The following is a 21328-nucleotide window of genomic DNA, read 5'->3' as shown; positions in this document are numbered from 1 at the left end:
GGCTGCACGAGTGGCAGCAGCACAGGCTACCCTTGGGCCCTGACATATCAGCGTTTTCCTCTTCCTTCAGCGCCGCATGGCAGAGCAGCTGTCGGGGCCTCGCGTCGCGGGGCCCTGCGACCGCCGGGCATCCCGCTGATGCCATCCGTCACCGCAACGGCCTTTCGCTACCCGCTCCCGCCCCTCCCCACCGCTAGGAAGCGCTGGCCCCCACCTCTAGCCAGGCCTAGCCGGGCCTTGCGGCACAGCCGGGGCTGGTGGGAAGTTCAGCCCCACCCCCATGCTGACTTCCCATTGGTGAGAATGAGGGGATCTACTTCCGATTTGTGGTCACACCTCTCACGGAGGGGGTTGGCTGGCAGCTACCAATAGTAGTGCTCAGTGGACAGGAAAGGTGGCTGCTGGTTGGTCAGTGGCGGGGACAGGGGTGGGGTGGGCGTGGAAGGGCGGAGCGCCGCGAGAGAAGTGGGGAGTGTTGGAGGTCCGGGGCGCCTGTGGAGGATGCGGGTGCGCTCGGGCGTCTTCGCTTCCTCCTGCCTCCTGATGGAGACTCTGGGGGTCGCGCTGTTCCTTCGCGGCTTCTTCCCGGTGCCGGTCAGGTCCCTGTCCCGCAGAGAAGTCCGCGGGGACCTTCCGGCCGAACCAGCCCCGTCCGGCCCAGGTAACCCGAGCAGCCCGCCCCTCCCCTGGCCGCCAGGGCAGCGCCCCTCCCTCGCGGCCCCGCACGGCGGCTCCTTTTCACCATGGCGACCGCGCCCCCTCCGCCCGCAGCCCTGGGCAGCGGTTATCGCGGTAGCCCCCGGCCTTGCCGTCCCCGCTGCTCATCGGCCGGGTCCGGCGGGGTGGGGGACGGGACAGTCGGGGTGGGTTCCGCTCACCGTTTCGTCTGCCGCCGTCAGTTTGTGTCGGGTCTCTTGGGCTGTGAGATTGCAGAGGCAGGAGCAGCCGGTGCGAGCCCCGTGTTGTGAGCCCCTTTGGTGCTGCAGGACGGCTTGATGTGGCGCCGTCTTGTTTCCAGATCAGTTTCCGAGATTGTTTAGAACTTAACTAATTTTGCATGTAGTTATCGATCACTGCCAGCAATATCTGCACATGGTCACAAAAAGCCTTAAGCATCAACTGTTGTGTTTGGGGAGGTTGTGCTTTTCTGTCGCTTTATTCCCCTTTCTGTATCTCTGATGCAGCCATCATACCCACACTCTTTGATGTTGCTTGCATTAAATATTGCCAGTTCAGTTATAACATTTCATGTGCCCGCTCTGTTAACTTACTGGTTGTGTTGTGCTTGAGAAACTATGTCTCAATGATGCTCACTGAGATGTAAGAGTATCTTACTGCCACTTTAGGGAGACTTTAATGCTTCAGTAGTGAGGAAAGCAAATGTAGTAATAAGGGTTTCCTTCACAGGCTGGTCAGATTGCAAAATACACAATATTACTTTGTGTTACTGTTTCTTTGAAGTCATGGTCTCTACAGGTCCTGCTGTATTCCTTACCTGAAATTGTGAAACCAAAATTTTAGCATATCTTTTTAATGCAGAGTTGTTAGAAGATGTGACTGGACATATAAGACAGCTATGTATCAGCACAAGTTGTATTAAAATAATATGAAGTAGAGGAAGTGGTCTTCACCAGTGTTTGGAACTTGTGGGGTGAAACTTCAGGTTCAGTGAACAGCTCAATTGAGTAGTAGTTTGCTTTTGCTTTGGACATCTACTTATGGTTAACTTGGTGGAACAGGACTGTAACTGCCAAACTGGGTCTTTAGCTGCTTGTTAGTGTTATGTTTTCCAAAATATGTGACATTATGCATGTTGGGACAGGCTTACTTAAATTGTGAGAAACAGTGGAGGGAGGTGAAGGTTTTCTGATTTAGTGCATGTTGTGCTGTTATCAGTTAAGCGGCAACACTGAAAGAGTCTAATCTGGTAACAGACCTGAGTTGATGCTGCCAAATGGCAGGTTGCCTTTTAGTGGGAGATTACCAAGGCTGTCAGAGATGTTTGATAAGATGCTTTGACTGAAACGTTGCGTTCACGTGTGATTGTTAACAGGACACTAACATGGAGGGAGACTGGGTGAGAGGGAAGTGCCAGGCAATTGGCTTTTGAAATGACTGGTTTCCGTTTAAGAGTATAAATGTGTTCCACAGGGCTCTACAAAAAGTTTAAATTTCGGCATGCCACTGGCTATCCTAGATTTAGGTAGGCAGAAATGGAGTGACAGTGGAAGTATACTTCCTTTCTGTAGTTCTTGGATTACAGTTTGCTGGCAGAGTGATCTCTGGGTCTGGATGATAAGCTCTAAAGGCAGGCAATTGCTTACAAAACCATGATACAGAAAGCTTTCAGCCTACTTTAGATCTGTTAAGAAAATAATATTTCTTTAGTGCTTCTGTATTTCCTGGATGTCTCACTTTGTTAGCCCTGACTGCCATTGAATCCATGCTGTCTTGCCTGTGGGATGACTGTTAAAAATGCATAGTTGCTTGTATAGTAGTGAATCCTTGCAGCACATTGTTGTGGGAAGGTTTTGGTAGAACCTATGGTTTTGTTAACTGCGTACAGAAGTTCAGCTTCATTTAAAGTAACTATTTGTTAAATAACGATAGCAGGGATAAAAAAGCGTGCCACATGCCAAGAGTTGCACGATGTGTTGCTTTAGCTATCTTGTAATGAGTATTTTCAGATGGTGTGTAATTGTTTCCTAATTCCTTTGCACTTCTCAATACTTGGACTTAACTGATGAATAATACTGTAGGAGGGAGTTGTAAGTAGATTGTATGTTTGTGATCTGAACATTTTTAATGCCCATCAAGTTTTGTTTCCCTGAGCAAGTGGATAGGAGTAAATTATGAGAAGGATTAGACTGACACTACAGTACATCCAGTTGTGCTTTCTTGTGTCCATTGAGAGTCAAAGCATGCCTGTAAATTGATAATTCAAGTCCTGGAAAAACAACTTTATAATTTTATTATAATCAGGGTTACTCACAGTTAGCATTTGGTTGTTGTTGAGGTTTCATTCTTTTTCCTGCTGTGCCCCCCTTCCCAGTTTCCTAATCTGGAAAAATCACTAGCTGTAATGGGTCTGTGAACATCAATTTACTGATGATTATCTATGTACCCAAAAATATAGTTTCTGAGGTTTTCTGAGGTTCTGTTATTAGACACAGTATTATCTGTGGTCTTTCCAAATTGTCAACTACTTATTCAGAAACACACTTCAAGGCGGTGTAAAAACCTTAGCTTTATATAATGCATGTACTGAGAAGTTGATTCACTACTATTTTGTCTGAGTAGAGATCTGTGGGTGGGATCCATTCCGCTTCCATTTTGTGTTTCGGTGTTTCTTCCTGGTAGAGATATGGGACCTGCAGAGGTTGGGGTAAAAACTGCCCGGTACCTGATGAACAGCATCATTTTGCTGTGCCCACCCATGTAACAGGGTTAGGGGATTGTGGAATTGGATTTTGGTCCTGCAGCTGCCATCACTGAACTGTTCTGGCACACATTCTTCTACCTTGAAGGGTGCAAGTGTGCACAAATATTTTTCCCTTCAAATTTCACTGAAACTCTGTTTCTTTGAAATTTTCCTGTTCTCTTATGGGGGGATTTGATTGAGAGGCATTGCCTGAGATATATTCTGATGTGCAGGATTGAGTATTAGCACAGGTGAATGCTGCATCTTTTTTTCTAAAACAAGTTGCCTGTTGGATATATGTAGGCTTTACCATTAATAAATAATAATATTAATATATAACTATATATTAATATTTTAATATTTTAACTATTTTATCAGTATGTTAATATTGATATAATATATTAATGAATTCACCAGAGACAAGGTAGCAGCTGTCTCTTTTTATTCCTTTGAACATTCTCCATTTCGTAGCTTTTTCTTGATTCTCCCAGTTTCACATCCTGCATTTGATTTGCATTTTGTTTTCCTTCCTAGGTGTGGTATTGGATTTTGTTGTTATTATTGAGTTGTTGTTCTGGGTGGCCTGAAAATTCAGCTTCCTCTGATTACTTTTCATGTTTGCTGTTGTTTAAAACTTCTTGCTTCTGAATGTAAAGTTAGTAAAGAAGTTGGAAGCATTCATTTCTGTGGTGAAGTTGTCCTTTAACTTCTGTCTTGCCATTGTTAAAATTTGTTGATGACTTTTATACATACTTTTTTTGATGTTTAGGAATGGTTTCTAACTGGACCAAAATTCCACCACCGCTTTTCAAAAAAGTCGTCATTGTCCTGATAGATGCTTTGAGAGTTGACTTTGTGTTTGGATCAAAAGGCAAACAGTTCATGCCATATACGGCACAAGTTGTTGAAAAAGGGACATCTTACAGTTTCATTGCTGAAGCAAAGCCACCCACTGTGACTATGCCTCGAATTAAGGTAAGTGTTTTTAGTTTGGTGGTTTGTTTTTTTTTTTTTTTTGCTTAAGGTTGTTTGATTTGAGAAAGTTTTGAAGGCTGGATTGTTTAATATGCTTAGAGTTGGCATAAAGCAGAGGTAGTCACAGGTAGGCAGTAACATCTCAGTTGTCAAATTTTTCAGTTGTCTTCTATCCAAGAACATTTTTGTTAGTATTTCTCTGTGTTCTTATAACTTCTGATTGGAAATCCAGCGTAGTGTAAATTTGTTTCGTCATAGGGATGTTTTTGTAGAGCTTAAAAATAAAGTTGTGCCAAGTTCCAGGTAACTTAAAGATGAACTGTGGCAGTGTCATAAAAATACTTAGCTGTCCAGGCTTCTCAGTGGTGGATCTAAGTGATATTTCTTGCATTGAAGAAGCTGAGGGAGTGAGTGAGACAGTCAGGTAACTCCTGATAGATTAACTTCAACACATTTTCCAGAAGATTCTGAATTACTGTTTTGAATGTGCTGCCATTTTTATTGTTAAGTCAGTTTAATTACGCCTTTTAAGCTATCTTTTTGGTGATTTAATGACCAGTAAATGAAGTGACAACTGGCATACAAAGTCGTTTTGCTGTCCACTAGTTAAGAAAATACTATTTTTACCTTTCTGTAAAGCAGTTTTGTCTGGCATCAACCAATACTGTGTTGTGGCAGGTGATATGATGTGGCATGGCAGCTCATGTGTTCTTTTACTTCATTAAGTTTCTTTATTGAAAGTATAATTTCCTTGCCTTCTGCTTCATTGCTTCCTCTTAGGATAATACTGTCTTCTGAGTAGGTGGAAACTTTTCGATTTCTGTTAATACGTCTCCATTATTTTCTTGTTTTATGTAGGCTTTGATGACAGGTAGCGTACCTGGTTTCATTGATGTTATCATGAATCTCAATTCTCCAGCTCTGTTGGATGACAATCTGATATGGCAGGCAAAAACATCTGGGAAAAGAATAATCTTCTATGGTGATGATACTTGGGTTAAATTGTTTCCAAAGTATTTTGTGGAATATGATGGAACAACATCCTTTTTTGTGTCAGACTTTACAGAGGTGAGAAGCTTTATATAGTCCCAGGTTAAATAATGTGAGTACAAACACAAAGTGGCAATTTTTAAGAATGAATGAGTAAAACTATAATTGTTCTGAAATTGTTCTGGCAATTAAATAGAAATTAGATTTATGCGCGTTTTCAGTGTTGGCCACGTTTGGCTAAGCATTTCGGTTTCCCTCATGGATATGCTGCAGCAAGTGTTTGGATGATACAGTATCAGGGTGTTGCTGTATGACTTTCCCAAACATATGATATTCTCACCAAACTTGTTGTGGTAGGAAGTTAGATGGCTTGCTTTGTTTAAAAATTCCACTGTCCATGTTTGCAGTTTGCTACTACATGTGTATTTGTATGTGTCATCTTTAAAAGGCCCATTAATGTATAATCTTGGTCGCTTAGAGGCATTCTTTTTATAGTATTGTATAGCTTCTGTAGTTGCAATATGAGTAGTGTTTCAGCATGTTATCAAAGAGGGAGCATAGCAAGTAAATGAAACAAATTGTGAAAATTCTTATCCTGGGCACAGGAAAAGAGTAAATTGTTCAGCTGTTTTGGTTCATATTTGGAACCTTTATGATTTGTAAAACGTCAGGCCATTGACCTGCCACTACTGACGTATTTTATTACCATGTTTAAGGAAGTTAGATAAGTGTCTTACAGTTCATGTTAGACCTTAATTGGTTACTCTAGTAAGACTTGCAGAAGCTTCAACATGGAGAGGAAAAATGCAAACATGCTGCTGGGTCTGCGATTATATGGCTCTCAAGCTCTTTATGCTTTTTATAGTTTTGTAGATAGTTATATCCAGAGTCAATAAAGTGGTGTTGCATGTGAAATTTTGTAAGGATTTTTAATATCCAGGGAGGAATATATGCAAGTAAAAATAGGTTGTCAACCTGAGGAAAACATATGAGGTAGACCCCACATAGCACTTTTCAAATTGTTTGTCTTTCTTCTTACGTCTTCAGTTCTTTTTCTCATAGCAAGCACAATCTTCTTGTGTTTGCACAGTAGCAAAAATTGAGTTGAAAGAGCAAGAGTGGATTTTTTTTCCCCCTGTGCTTCCAACTGCCAAAGAGAGGCTCTTCTCTGTACCTCCTTCTTGTGACGTGATAAATCAGGAGCGTGAAGCATGAAAGCGACTGAAAATTTATTGAAAGAGTTTTTAAAAGTATCTTTGGAAGCATGGCAACCCATTTTCTTTGTTTGTATGTAATTTGATGCTTCATAACCAGAAAAGAGTGAAGTGTGGTAAAGAATCTGTTTAGTAAGACAGATCTTTTTGACTGCCTGGCATTGAACATATTGCTCTGATTTTTTTCTTTTTTTTTTTTTTCCTTGTTAACCTTGTGAGTGACTATAATTCTCATCAGCATCTACAGAATTTTCGTGGGTAATGCGATATAATTTTTCTATGCTTTTTACAAGGGGAAAATTATTTTTACCTTTCAATTGTTTTCCTTTTATTTGTGAGGTTGATAATAATGTTACCCGGCATTTGGATAGAGTGTTGAAGAGGGAAGACTGGGATCTTCTTATACTACATTACCTGGGGTTGGACCATATTGGACATATGACTGGGCCAAACAGCCCATTAGTGGGACCAAAACTTAGTGAAATGGATAGCATCCTGAAGAAAATTCATATTTCCCTTCTTTCCAAGGTAATATAGCTCCTTTTTGGATAAACGTCTGTTAGTTGTAGACTAACTTTAAAATGCTTGCTCATTTGTGAGTAGTAGCTTGTTTATTCCTTGACCAAAGCGTGTATTCTTCTTTTCTTTTCCTTTCCTGGCCATACCCCACTTAACAGTATAGTGTGTAGCATTTTTAAGCATTTGCTGGTTGACCTTAGTAACATCTGTTAACAGTCTCTACTGAACAGCTGTGGGAAAAAACTCCCTCTTGGTGTGCATGAAGAGTAGAGGAATGCATGCCAAAATCCTCTTATCACTCATGAACTAAAATGGTGGTCGATGTGCTTCCTACTGATGAAATTCAGCAGGAGGAATAACGGGTGCATATAGCTAATGGGTCTGATTTCTACAGTTGTGAAGGCATACCTAATTCTTAAATATTGAAGAGATTAAAATGGAAATGGTGGTTGTAAACAGCATTTTTCTTATGCTAAATGTAGCACATAAGTTACCAAATCTGAATCTGTTTTTAGATTTGGAAATATAGGATGTTACTGATCTAAAGAGTCTGGATGTTGAAATACCAAGACCTAGTTCCAAGTGGTCTGAGGCTTTTTTTTCTTGTTTTTGGCAGCTGCAACTCAGAATAGTTGCTCATAGAATTTCAAATGAATACTGTTAGAGCTAATGGGTACTAAGAGAGGTTAATTCTTTCTTGGGGAAGTTATCTCATGAATGTTGCAGTGGTTTTGCTTCAGTTTGTTAGTAGGTTTTGCTTTTGCCAACTATATGCAAGCCTTTATCTCTGTTTTAGAATATAGAAATAATAAAAGCACTTTACTTTTGGATTAAACAGGTACTAATAATAACTAGAGATGACAAAAAGATGCTTTGTTATAGAATGACAATATTTATTGTTTGATGTGTTTGATTCGTTAGCTCAAAATTGTTGGTTAGGCCTCACTTATGCTTCTGTTTCTCTTTCTTCAGAAAAATAAACATAATCTGACATCGATCATGTCAGATTTCTACCCCAAAAGCACTTGGGAGACTAGAGACTATTAGAAATAGGATTAACTTTTTATATTAAATTTCTATTATGTTAGTATTTACAATATTAATAATTTAGCATTTACATTATATTATATTAAAAACTCAAGCTGAAGAAGTGGAAGGAGGGAATAGTTCTCTGTTAATGCTGCTGCTTCTGGCCTCCTGGTTTTCTTCCCACAGTACGATGACTTTTATTTAATCTTTCAGTCAGTTTTTTTGTCGTTCTGTAAATGATGGGGTTATTTAAAGCTTTTTTGTGGTTTTTGTAACATACTGACAAGTACGTAAGTTACATATATGTGCCTTAACTGTTAAAAATGAATATTACACTTAATTGCAGACATCTGTTGCAAGCTACCCTGGGTGTTGTGAGGAAATTTTTAAAATGAAATTTATTTTGGGAAATATTAACATGGGAAAGTGATAAAGATTGTGAAGCAATATATATGCATCTTGTTTGTACAGTAACTTAAATTTATTTCTGTGACTTGGCAGGAAGAAGCTTCTCTGCCCAATTTGCTAGTGGTTTGTGGGGATCATGGGATGTCTGAAACAGGTAGTCATGGTGGTTCTTCAGAAGGAGAAGTACGCACACCACTGCTGTTTATCAGCTCCGCTTTTGAAAAGAGAAGTGGTAAGGATCAAAGAAGCATGACTCTTTTTTTTTTTTAGAACACGTTGCTATCTCTAGTTTATATTAGCTCTAGAATTCTTTCTGAAAAGTGCTTTGGTTTGTTCAACAGATATCTGGCAAGGCCCATTCTGTGTGACCTAAGACTCTGGTTTTACCCAGAGTTTGCATCTGTGTCGTCGTGAAACCATAGGATAAACTTTGTACCCACTGAGAGAGCTGGCTATTTCTCACATGATAACCTTTTGCAGCACTGTCCTGCTTGAGTGTTGAGAGCTAATGAGATGTTGTCAGGATCCTGTGATACTGGTAAATGGATAGAATTAGAAGTAAAAACCTATTTTAAGTGACTTTTAAGTTTTGTCTTTCTTGGCCAGAATATTTCTTTGGCCTCCATTCTTCCCTCTCAGACAGCCAGGATAAAGGAATGAATGACAGTTTCTCATGCTGAGAGTAACAGGCAAGAGGAAGAATTGCTTTTGTGAAAGAGTGAGAGATGACAGCAGTGAAAACATGAATATTGTTTGCTAAGTGTTAAGGAAGGAATACAGAGCATTATAATATTTACTGTATTGACCAGGCTGTTAATTTTAAATCACTGATGTGAGTTTATCTGTTTCTAAAACTCATTCTTTAATTCTGTAATATAGCTTATGGTAAGAGGCAAGAAGGGAATACTTAGTCTAATTTGTAGAATCTTACTTAAGTAAACTCCTTGACTGAGTGAATCGGTATAATGTAGTTATACCAGGCGTGAGTATTTTCTTCAAAATAGTACTTCCCTCTACCTTTCATTCTGCCTCCTCCTCATTTCCATCTGATTTCCTTGGTTTTAAAGCCTGTTTGGAGAATTTTGCCTTGTTTATCTTGCTGGAGGCTCCTGCAGCACAGTGGAAGTACATTTATCTATCTGTTCTTTATAAAGCTATTATCCAGCTGCAATAGAAAGCATTACTGAGGAGTCATTGAACTCTTTTCAGAAATAAAAAAGTCAAGAGCTGACCAAAGTTCTCAGGTAAGTTTATGAATTTCACCAGTATGTGTTGACAACTGGGACACACAAATGTAGGTTCTGTAAATGCAATCTCTTTTTCATTGGGATTAGTTTCTGTTAGGTTTAAACTGGCTGTGCAGTTTTTACAATACAGTGAAATACATATTTCTGTTCACCTGTGTTTTAGGATCGAGTTTGTCATTTGTAATCATGCCCATGTAAATAGCCAGCAGCTTGCTTCTCAATGCTACAGTAATCAGAATTTTCATGACTACTCCTTATGATTCTACTGTACTGTGGTTAATTTGGTAGACCTCAAAATAGCAATCATGTGGGTTTTTGCATTAGTATGCTGTCAGAATATTACTTTTGTAGCCATGTGCAGCGATGTGTCACCCATGATTGGCTAAATGTATTTGGCAGTTTGCCTTTTTTTAACCATTTAAGAACCTGCCTATAAAGATGAAATCTGAAAACTGCTGACACAGGCGCTCACACAAAGAGGCTTTAGGAATTATAGATGGCATTCTGTACAAGTACAGGATTAATCATAGCTAGATGAGAAATGAGAGAGGTTCAAATGCTCCTAAAGGGAGCCTTGAGAGTAATAAAGACTGTATGTAGAATTCTTTCTGTACTGTACTTAAGTCAAAACACTCAATGCCTGAAGTTACAAAGAGAATTAAGTGAAAGCATAGTTGAGAAACACAGTTATGTAACTAGTAAAGTACACAGAGACACAATTTGCAAGAGAATCTTAAACAAAAGGTTGGTTACTTTAGTGAAATCATTCACTTGTTTAGATGTCTGTGGGACTGAAGGCTAATCTTGATAACTGTGGTAAGGTGATGGGATTCTGAATAGAAGCCTTTAAAAATCACCGGGTTTGCCTTCATGGAGCCGTGGATTTGGGCATTCAGCATACTTTACCTGAACTCTAATTCTGTTTGCCTAGCAACCTAATATTAATTAAATCTTGAGCTGCTGTTAGTATATCAAGAAGCTTCTAGAATGCTGTCAGCATTGTTTTAGATTCTCATTCTTCATCCATTCAATTAGTCTACTGCAGTGCGTTCTATTCTTTCTAATGCAAAAATTATCAAACCCTCCTAGGATGTAGTCTGCAACTCAATATTAAGGTGATCTCCTGGACTTTTTTCTTACTTGTACAGCATTCATGTTATGTTTACACTAGTTGCTAGCAATGAAGAGTGATACTTGCAGAGAGTTGAATGAATTTTGGTTTTACAACAGCAGATGACAGCAGTTAAAGATAATTAGCTCTCTGTAGATCACTTCAAATAGCTAATCTAACACAAATGAATTTTGAAACTAACAAGATCCCAGCTGTCTCTGGAGAAACACAATGGGCCTGCTATTAAAATACTTTTTTTCCTTTCTCTTCCTTTTTTTTTCTTTCCTTTTTTTTGTTCATTCTAGGTCCTCTGACCCAACCTGAACTTGTGCAACAAACTGATTTAGCTAGCACACTGGCAGTAGGTCTTGGTCTACCAATTCCAAGAAACAGTGTTGGAAACCTTATATGGCCAGTTGTGGGAGGCAAGACAATGAGAGAACAACTACGTTTTGTACACTTGAATGGGTTCCAGCTTAGCAAACTGCTGCAAGAGAATACACCTGCATATGAAAAAGGTAAATCAGTTAAAAAAGAGGTCATATATACAAAAGGAGGTTGTTTATAACACAATTCGGGCTTTTAGGTTCAAGAGTATAGCATGGCACTACAAATTAGCCATTCAGTTGAGAGCAATGTTCAGAGAAATGATGCTGAGCACACTCTTACCGTAATCTACTCTGGCACACTACCTCTGAATAAAGTTTTTTTAATGACCTGTGCTGATCCTGGTAGGCAAAAGGGCAGAAATAATGATGAAAGAGTAAAATTAAAGTAAAACTGCCAGTGTAGTAGTTTCATATCTGCTGTTTGTTAGGTTTCCTATACAAAGCACTGATTCTAAGCTATTTGGAGGAGTAGCACAGTGGAGTAAATTTTCTAGTGTAGATAAAAAGATGCTTCAAGTAAAGCTGGGAAATAGTGTATGGTAAGTTATCTTTTTATTTATTCTTATGTATGAATTTACTTGGAGTGAGAACCTCTGCGAAGTTTCTTATTAAAAAGTCACATATGTGACTAGCAAAATGTAGTATTTCATTAGGAAGGATGATACGAATGGCAGTACAAGTAACCAAGTTAATATGATAATTATGTGAGAAAAATTGAGTCAGAGGATGAAGGAGGATATTTTACTGTGGACATCAGAAAATGTTGTCTTAAAGTGACTGTGAGGCTTGACAAAGTCCTTGTCGATTGATTTATAATTTGTTGAATCATTAAAATAACTGGATGAAAATGCAGAGCTGTGTTACAGCTAGGAAAAATTAAAGTGGATAACAACATGAAGTTTATCAAGATAATCATTGTAGGTCAAGAATTAATTATCTTTCAAGATCGTAGCTTCTAATCATAATTAAACCCTATCCAGGAGTCTACCAAAACAAATGCCACCTGTGGTAGCAACATGTCAATAGCAGGACCCATGTTCCATCTATTCTGATATTTTTTTTCTGCACAGATTTCCTCACTTAACCCATTTGTGTCAAGTGAGGAAACTTGCCCTGTTGTTGGAGTTCAGGATATTACTGTGTTACTGAAAATTCCAACACAATGCTCCATCTGACAATATTTCTGCAAGCACTGGTGAAACAGACTGAAGTTTCTACCAGCTTCTTGTTTCTGTCTTCACTTTCATTTTATTTTTGTCCAGGAACAGCTTAATTTCAACTTGTAGCTTTCATATGAGAAATAAAATTGCTGAGCATAGAAATGTGAGAAATCTTTATGCTACTTGTTCATGTCTGCAAACTGCTATTAGAGCTTGTCACGGAGGCACCCCAAAATAAGTTTAGGCGGACAACAAGGTCCAAAACAAACTTTATTCTGGCTGGAAAAGTACCTCCGATAGACCGATTAGAAACAGGGTTTATACAATTAGGTAGCACTCTGACAACATAAGATACAGGTTCAGATATTAGGTTAGGAGATTATTTGGGGTGCAGTGAAATAAGAATAATGAGGATCCACAGCGTGCATATACGCACTCACAAGAAAACAAACCAGAGCCCTCTCTGCCCCGTTTTGCCCATACAAGATAAACCCTAGCCTACTGCAGCCAGGACTTTACAGTTGCCTGCCCCAGGCAAGGAATTTACACTTGCCTGTCTCGGCAATGACTTATTAAAGTATATATTCAGTAATTTATTACTCACCCACACGCGGAGGTGAGGCGCTCGCGATCCCAGGAGGTTACCTTAGACGGCTTCTCCGTCTAAGGGAGTGACTCCGGCAGCATGGCAGACCCGCAGCTCCGAGGAGACCACACAAAGGGGGTCTCCGGCAGGAACCCCATTTATAGTCTGCTCAGATCTGGCTGTGGGCATTCCAGAAACTTCTCGGCTTCTCTGCGCCCCTGCCACAACTGTGGGCCTTCGAGAAGCTTCTCAGCTTCTCTGTGCTGTGGGCGCTCTTGGCCCCTCCTCTGCCGACGACCCTGTCCACTGACTCTGGGTCTCCACAAAGAGCCATTAGCTGCCCCATTGAAGGCCCCAGTTCTGAGAGGGGGATGTGCAACTGCCACACCAGTTCTCAGGGTGTGGTGGGGGAAGTGCAACTGCCGACACAGAGGTTCTACCCTACTGGAAATGGGTTGGGGGACAAAGTATCCATTGATGTGCTTCTGTCCTTTCAGTATCAGAGAGCCTCAGTAACATGGAACTAGATCCAAGTAATTGTAGCTTTTTTTGGAGAGTCTTAAGGTGAATTCTCCCTGTTGCTGTAAACTTCTTAGAGGGTCTTGGTTTTTTTAGAGTATCCTAGATGTGCAAGGCTGTAGCTTAATGCTTTTATCAGGACTATTAAGAATGGCTGGGAAACGAGATGTGCTGTTTGAGTGTTATTGGAATTATGTGGGTACTTCAGGCCCTAGAAATATTAAAGAAAATGTCAAACTCAGTAAGTAATGCTGCATGTATTTAAAAGCATGCATGAATAGCCCTTTATTTTGGCTGGCTTCTAAGTGAAGATAAATACCATCTCACCTGTCCCACTATAGACACATACACAAATATGAATATCTGTGGTGATTCCTGTAGGGAAAGGAATTATCTTGCAAAGAAGTCATTATATTCAGTAATCAGATTCATCTTCAAGAAGGATCTCCTTTTTACCCTTTTAAAAATAGGTGACCCTGGTAACAACTGACTAGTCAGCTTCACCTCTGTGCCTGGTAAGATCATGGAACAGATCCTTCTGGAAGACATGTCAAAACACAGGAAAGACAAGCAGGTGATTAGAGAAGGCCAGCATTACTTCACCAAGGGCAAATTGTGTGTGACTAATCTAGTGGTCTTCTATGATGAAGTAACTGCATCAGTGGACAAGAGAAAAGCTCTGGATGTTGTCTATCTAGACTTCTGTAAGGCATTTGATGTGGTCTCCCCCAACATTCTTGCTGCCATATTGCAGGCTTGATAAATGAACTCTTAGATGATTAAGAAATTGGCTGGGTGGCTATGTCCATAGAGTTATAGTCAATGGCTCGATCTCAAAGTGGAATCATGAGTGGTGATCTTGTGAAAGGTATCCCTGCCTGTGGCAGTGGGAGTGTACTACATGATCTTTAAAGGTACCTTCCCTTCCAACCCGAACCATTCTGTGACTCTGTGATTGTAAACTGGGAAGGTGAGGAGGGAGAGTTCCTGTTCATGTGAGAGAGCAGTGGCAGTGCATGCAGCTCTGCCTGGGAATGGATGTCACCATTGAAGTTGAGAACTTCTGGGTCAGAATTAGTGGACAGACCAACATGGGCGGTGGTGTTATGGCTGTCTGCTACAAGACAGTAGGACTGGAAAGAATTGGTAGATCTTCAGGCTTGAGGAAGCCCTATGTTCACCATCTGTGGTGCTCATGTGTTGCTTCAGCCATCCTGTTGCAGTTCAGGCTAGATGACTGGACAGTGAAGTGAACTGAAAAGTGGCTCAGTTGCTGAGCTCACATAGTTGTGGATCAGCAGCACAAAGTCTACCTGGAGGCCAGTCACTAGCAGTCAACTCCAGGGCTTGATACAGGCCAATACTGTTAAACATCTTCATTAATGACCTGGGTGATGGGACAGAGTGCCTCCTCAGCAAGTCTGCACACAATACAGAACTGGGAGGAGTGGTTGATACAGTAGGTGGGTGTGCTGCCATTCAGAAACACCTCAGCAGGCTGAAGAAATGGACTGACAAGACTCCTTAAGATTCAGCAAAAGAAAATGCCAAATCCTACACCTGTAAAGAAGTAATCCCATGTACCAGCACAGATTGGATACTGACTGGCTGGAAAACAGCTTGGTGGAGAAGGACAAGGGGTCCTTGGGGACATCAAATTGAATATCATCCTTGTGGAAGGAAGGCCAGCAGTACCCAAGGCTGTATTAGGAGCACAGTCATCAGCAGGTTAATCCTTCCTCTTTTCTCAGTTGCGGTGAGACCACATCTGGTGTCCTGGGTCCAATTCTGGGCTCCCCGGTAGAAGAGAGACATGGATATAATGTAGTGGGTGCAGTGAGAGGCCATGGAGGTGATAAAGGGGTTGGAACATCTGTCATACAGGCAGATGCTGAGGGTGCCAGGGCTGTTCAGCTTAGACAGGAGGAGACTCAGCAGGAATCTTATCAATGTAGGTCATGTGTGATGGAAGGAAATAGAGGAGATGATAAAAATAAAAAACAGGGGCTACTTGGTGGTGCCCAGTGAATAGATGAGAGGCAGTGGCATAAATTTTGTTTGAGAGAAAACTTTTATGTAAGGGTTGTCAAACACTCAAGTTGCCCAGAGAAGCTGTGAAGTCTCCATACCTGGAGACGTTCAAGACCTGAGTGGACACAGTTCTGAGCAGTCTTCTGTAGCTCATGCTACTCTGAGCCTTTGGTTTTTATTTGTGGACCATCTGGGCACTCATCAGAGTTGTGCCAACAAGTCTTAGGCCATACCATTTCTGAATTCCACAGACAAGGTATGCTGCCAAGTTTTTTTTGAAGGAAAGAAACCCCAGAGGATAACCCAATTAGACATCTTACTCACATTTGTTGCTGCTGGTTCAAGCTTTCCAAAGCAGATTCTCAGCTAGTAACAGCTGGTGGTTCATCACATTTCAATTGAGTGCTAAAAGAAACATCTATGACTGGAGCTTCTGTTTAAAGTGAAAGATACTTACAAGGATAGCCTAAGTCATACTGTTTTTTTAAAAAATATTATTTTCAGCTCAAAAAGAGTAGATTCTTCTGAAGGGGAAACTGTGGAATTCCTGCAGAGAGTATTGTAATTTGCAGCACAGAGATAGGGCACCAGTTATTCGTACCTTCAATGCCATGGCTGAGTTTTCGTAAGAAAAGATGTACTCATTGTAAACTATAGCATAATGTATACATTCTTTTTTGGTGCAGTGTTCATTTCCTTTTTAATGCAAAAAGATGAAGTCAGATGTCAATTGAGATGAGTCACAAGTCAGATAGGAAGGCAGAATGACCTTTATATGCTGTTTCATGAAGAAGCCATGAAGTTCCCTGGATTCAGCCACTCCGATGTTAAGGACAAACTGGCACAGTACACAAAAATATCTTTGTCTTCAAGTGGTTTTAAGTGTATCTGTTAATAAAGAGCAGAATGGAGATAGCTGAGTAACTTTTTAATTTTTTTTTCCCGCAATATTTGTTCATACAAATGTGCATTTTCAAACCGAGAGGTGGAACAGCATTTCATGGGACTTGGGTTTTGATTTATTGAGGCACAAAGGAATTGTCAAGGTTAAGTCTATCTTCAGGTAAATTAAATTTTTAATGAGAAACTTGAAGCTTGACTAAGGGCTTCATTATTTTTAAAATGGCATACTAGTAAATGCTAACATGAGGCGTTCGGCTTTCTTTTGATAGGGCACATGCAGCTTAAAAAAAAAAAGTCTGGAAAGGGAGAATAAAAACAGCTGGCAAAAATGAACAAGCTGAAAGGAGATGTATTGAGAAACACAGTTTGGATTTCTGGGCAAGTTCATACCTCAGTGTAAGGTGGGCAGCCATTGGTATCTAGTAATGCTTCCCTCATGTTCTGAACATGCATCTGAATGATGGACTAGGATTGTTTCTTTGAAAGACACTTCACAGTGGAACGAAGAGTCACACCTGAGAGCAAGCTGGATGTTGTTATTAAAAAGTGTCCACTTTTCAATTTGGAACTAATCCTGAACTTGTATTAGATGCATGTGTTGACTGGAATAATTTGATTGTTACTGGGAGGTTTATATATTGAAACTGGAGAAATCGCTTTTACATTATCCATTTTTTCTTGTATATATGTGCCTATGTTTCGGTTTTTGTTTGTTTGGTTTTTAATGATTGATTCCTGTGACTGGAACTGAGTGAAATTTTTACTGAACAGATGCTTGGGAAGCATAGCAATTTGCTTGTCGCAACATTGGAGGGAGCCTGAAGCAGAAGTTGCTAATGTAATATGCAGGTCAACCATTGCCAGGGCTTTGGGGAATCTGTAACTGGGCAAGCTCACTTTGGATTTTGCCTCAAGTTTAACTTGTCTTGTATCCATGCAAGAGGGACTTGCAGTTGTTACCCACCAGTTGCCAAAATGCTTCTCCAGCAACCCGGAGTCTGTGACCCTTCTCATTTTATAGCTACTACATGTAAATGTCACATTGACCTATGGTCCTTTATTCATTTCTGCAGGATCTTGAAATCATTCACTAAATATATATCAAAGATATAAATGTGCGTTTGACTAAAAGTCATCTTTGACAGTATGGAGAGAATGGGTTTGATGGGCAGTAGCATAGAAAGAGGTAGATGAGAATTAAATACGAATGCTAAAAGGAATAAAAAGAGAGACTGGGCAAAAAGCATGAAAAGGGAGCAGAACAGGAGGAGGAGGAGGGAGAGAATTTATTTAGATTTCAAAATAAAACTTGAGCTCATTTAACTGTTCTGTTTAATAAAATAGTGCCATGTCAAATCTTAGTTTGATTAAAGCTCATTTTAGGTGATCCTTTCTGGATTTCCTCAAAAGTATGAATATTTAACTCTTATTTCAAATTACTGGAGGAGGAGCTTTCTAGGGAATTCACTGTTCAAAGAACTATGGCAGGGAAATGAAAGTCTCCATGCACACTGGCAGCTATCTTGATATACAAGTGTTTGCTGCTGACTGCATTGTAATTTCTAGCAGATACCTGCAAGCCTCCTGCATAGGAGGGTTAGAATGCTTTGGAGTCTGTTAGAAGTCCTGAAAGACCAGACTGGACATTCTGAGTTAGACATTGCCTTCTAAAATTTTCACTTTGAGTTCAGCCTGTAATAGATGACAGAGTGTCTTGTAGTGATAAGAAACTTACAAATGGTATGCACAATTTTTTCATAACTGTACCAGAATTGTAAATAGAAATATTTTGTTCATTTTCGTTCATTTGAAATAAAATTTAAAATGTTTCTGGATTTAATATTGTACTTCTGCTGAAAAGGCTTCACAAAGAACATGCTGGGGTTTTTTTCCAAGTCGGATACACTCTCGATCTACCAGGAGTAAAAATCAGCTGTAATTTTAGTCTTTGTTATACCAGACTTACTTCAGTCATTACTTTAACCCTTGTCTGAAACTGTACAGCAAATGTTTTGCCCTACTTTTAGCTAAGAAGTTAAGGACTGTAAGATGGGAAGATAATGACAAGCTTGTTACGTAAAAATTTCCAAATTGGCCTATTTGCCCCTGAGTAGTCATTAACTGCCAAGTGAAATCACAGGGAAATAGCAAAGATTATTAATGTGAAGTGATCTTGCAAAAAATGCAGATATATGTGAATGTTCACATATAGCGTAATGTCCAGTGAGATACAAGTTATGTTCTTGCTTTCCTTGTGTTGTCGACTGAAACATGTCTTAAGCGCTTTCAGGAACAACACCATTTTCCACATGTACAATGAAACACAGAAGCTGACCTAATTGTTCTATTTTAAATAAATGCTTTTGAGATTAAATTTACATGAAGTAAATAGAGTGCTCTTCAGGTGCATGTAGGACCTACCATAATAATTTTGGCAGAAATTGTTTTAATTTTTTTTAACCTTTATGCTTGTAATGAGTGCTTACATTTTTTTCTATGTGTGAACAAAATTACGCTCTTCTGTTTTCACCTGCAGAATCTGGTTATTGTCACTGCTGAATACATCCTTTTGAGAAGGAGAAAGCCTGTCAAGACTCAGCTTGTGCTGCAGCTTTTTGTGTAAATGTTTAGTAATGGGAAAGTTCATAATGAAAATCAATGGTAGTTGGTGCGAGAATAAAATAGTGCAGTGCTTTCACGTATCCTTTGAATCAACTTGAACCATTGTCTCTCCACACCTGCCATTTGATGTGTATGAACCAGAACAGGTAGTGTAAAGTAAGGATTCTGTGGAATAACCAGTGAGAGGAAAGACATGTAGGAGAAAAGTACTGCTGTACTTGCAAAGGACTTCTAAAATGTAGAGTTTGACTGTTCACTTATTTCCTGTGTCTCCTGTCATCTTCACTCAAGCTTTTAAAACAAATTCAAGGAGAACAGAGTAATGCAGATGTGTTTATACAGTATAAGAGAGATGGAGGAGAAACTGTAATGTCTCTGTACCTGTATTAAAAAGCATGGTCACATTAAAACCTGAATCGACAGAATTTAAGGGCTGGTTTAAAATTACTTCCTTCAGGGACGTGGTCTAGTGCTAGTCTTGACCTCATCATCAGTTCTGAAAGCAGACTACAGTCTTCATATGTGTTGTCAGTGTTAACTCAGAGTCCTGTTTACACGTAGATTTATCAGAAGACTTAATCGAAGCTACATTTCTCCAAGAAAATATTGCCCATATAAAGATAACGGATATGTGTCCTGGAGGTTGGTTTTTTTTTCCCCCAGAACTCTTCTTACTTTATTATTTGTTTCTGTTTTGGTTTTTGTTCATTCTTCTTCAGAATTTTTTTAGATATAGATAAGCCATCATGAAATCACATTCTGCCACAAGAATCTTGCTTCCATAGGTTGGTGACAGCATCAAGTTTTCTCTTTTGTAATCAAGTTAGACTTTGGGCCATCTTTATAACAGAATTACTCAGTTTCACTGCTGAGGATTGCTTTGAACCAGCTTCGTAGTCCAAATGCCTGAAGGCGAACGGTGAACTTCAGCTATTGACTTTTCCATTATTACTTCAAAATCTCACATCCTGTATGTTTGATGTTGTGTTACCAACTGACTCATTAGCTTTGAAGCAAAATCAAGGTCCCTAATAATGTGTGTCCTTTTGATGTTTCCTGCTGAGATTGTTTATTTGATCAGTTCCCATTTGGCTTATAAAGTATGGCCAGGATAATGAATGGCTTCAGTGGAAAACATTACGTTTTTTAGGATTTAAAGCACTTGAATGAGTTTGTCATGGAAACCTTTTGTAAGAGTAAATGATGTTTTAATGTGTTTGTCACGTTGAGAGGTCTTGGCTTTTTATCAGGTTAGGGATTAATTGTGTTTATTCTGAGTAACTGGCTTATTATGGACTTGCTGCAGGAAGATAATGTAACTTTGTAGGTGTGAAAAAAGTTTCAACCCCTATAGCATTTTTTTTTCTACTGTATAAGCAAATATAAAAATATGGTCACATCTTTAGTTAATTGTCCTTTGTTCATGGATTGTCTTATATATATTTTTTTTCTTTTTTTCCCTCTCTCTCCTTAGATCCTGGATATGAACATTTTAAGATAGCAGAAAAGTCCCATGGTAATTGGATCAAACTGTATTTAGAGGGGAATAATTCAGAAATACTCTTAAATCTCGGCAAAAAGGTTCTGAAGCAATATTTGGAGGCGTTGAAGACTCTGAGTTCTTCACTAAGCAAACAAGTAGCACAATATGACGTATATTCGATGCTGGTGGGGGCTGTGATCATTATGGAGGTATGAAAATACATCTTTCTGTGAAAGAAACTAAGTGCAGAAACATAAAAATTTCTGGTTTCTGACTACTTAGTGTGTATTCGTACTGGCCTTTAGAATTACTAAGTATGAACTCTTAGAGTTGGCTGACTTTCTGCTTAGATAAGGTTAATATTCTTTTTGAAGTATAACTTGGCCTTTAAAAATAATTCAAGAAAGCTTTTTATATAAGCTGCTTATATGTAACTAGTTACACAAAATATGTAGATGTGCTACAATGTAAATTACTCACATTTTAGTTAGCCTTCCACTTTTTGAGTAGCCTTACTGCATTAAAAAAAAAAAGTCTGGCAAGTAAGTTCCTACCTTTTTCTCTTTATTTATCAGTGAGTGTAGCTGCTCAGGACAGCCAATACCTTGTGTGGGCAATTTTTACAATTCCAAGAATTGTTCTTTGTACTAATAGGTGTACAGCTGTGAAATAAATACTTGCTGTAAGGTGCTGGGTTGCCACATCATATTGCGTGTATGAA

The 21328-nt window shown here is 39.5% G+C and overlaps 1 protein-coding gene across 1 annotated transcript in view; it reads left to right on the top strand.

Moving 5' to 3' along the window:
* The first annotated feature begins 451 nt into the window (after window positions 1–451).
* The window catches only part of PIGG (phosphatidylinositol glycan anchor biosynthesis class G (EMM blood group)), an 86728-nt gene continuing 65851 nt past the window's right edge, over window positions 452–21328 (top strand). The window contains exons 1-7 of the mRNA XM_065657455.1: window positions 452–661; window positions 4191–4396; window positions 5255–5464; window positions 6940–7128; window positions 8650–8788; window positions 11220–11432; window positions 20599–20816. Of these exons, the coding sequence (XP_065513527.1) occupies window positions 502–661; window positions 4191–4396; window positions 5255–5464; window positions 6940–7128; window positions 8650–8788; window positions 11220–11432; window positions 20599–20816 (1335 nt within the window). The 5' untranslated portion in view covers window positions 452–501. The remainder of the gene's footprint in view (window positions 662–4190; window positions 4397–5254; window positions 5465–6939; window positions 7129–8649; window positions 8789–11219; window positions 11433–20598; window positions 20817–21328) is intronic.

This window comes from Caloenas nicobarica, chromosome Z (genome assembly GCF_036013445.1).
Source record: "Caloenas nicobarica isolate bCalNic1 chromosome Z, bCalNic1.hap1, whole genome shotgun sequence".
Classification (NCBI taxonomy): Eukaryota; Metazoa; Chordata; class Aves; order Columbiformes; family Columbidae; genus Caloenas; species Caloenas nicobarica.
The sequence above is the reverse complement of the archived record's forward strand: the minus strand, read 5'-3'. Positions and strand labels throughout refer to the sequence as shown.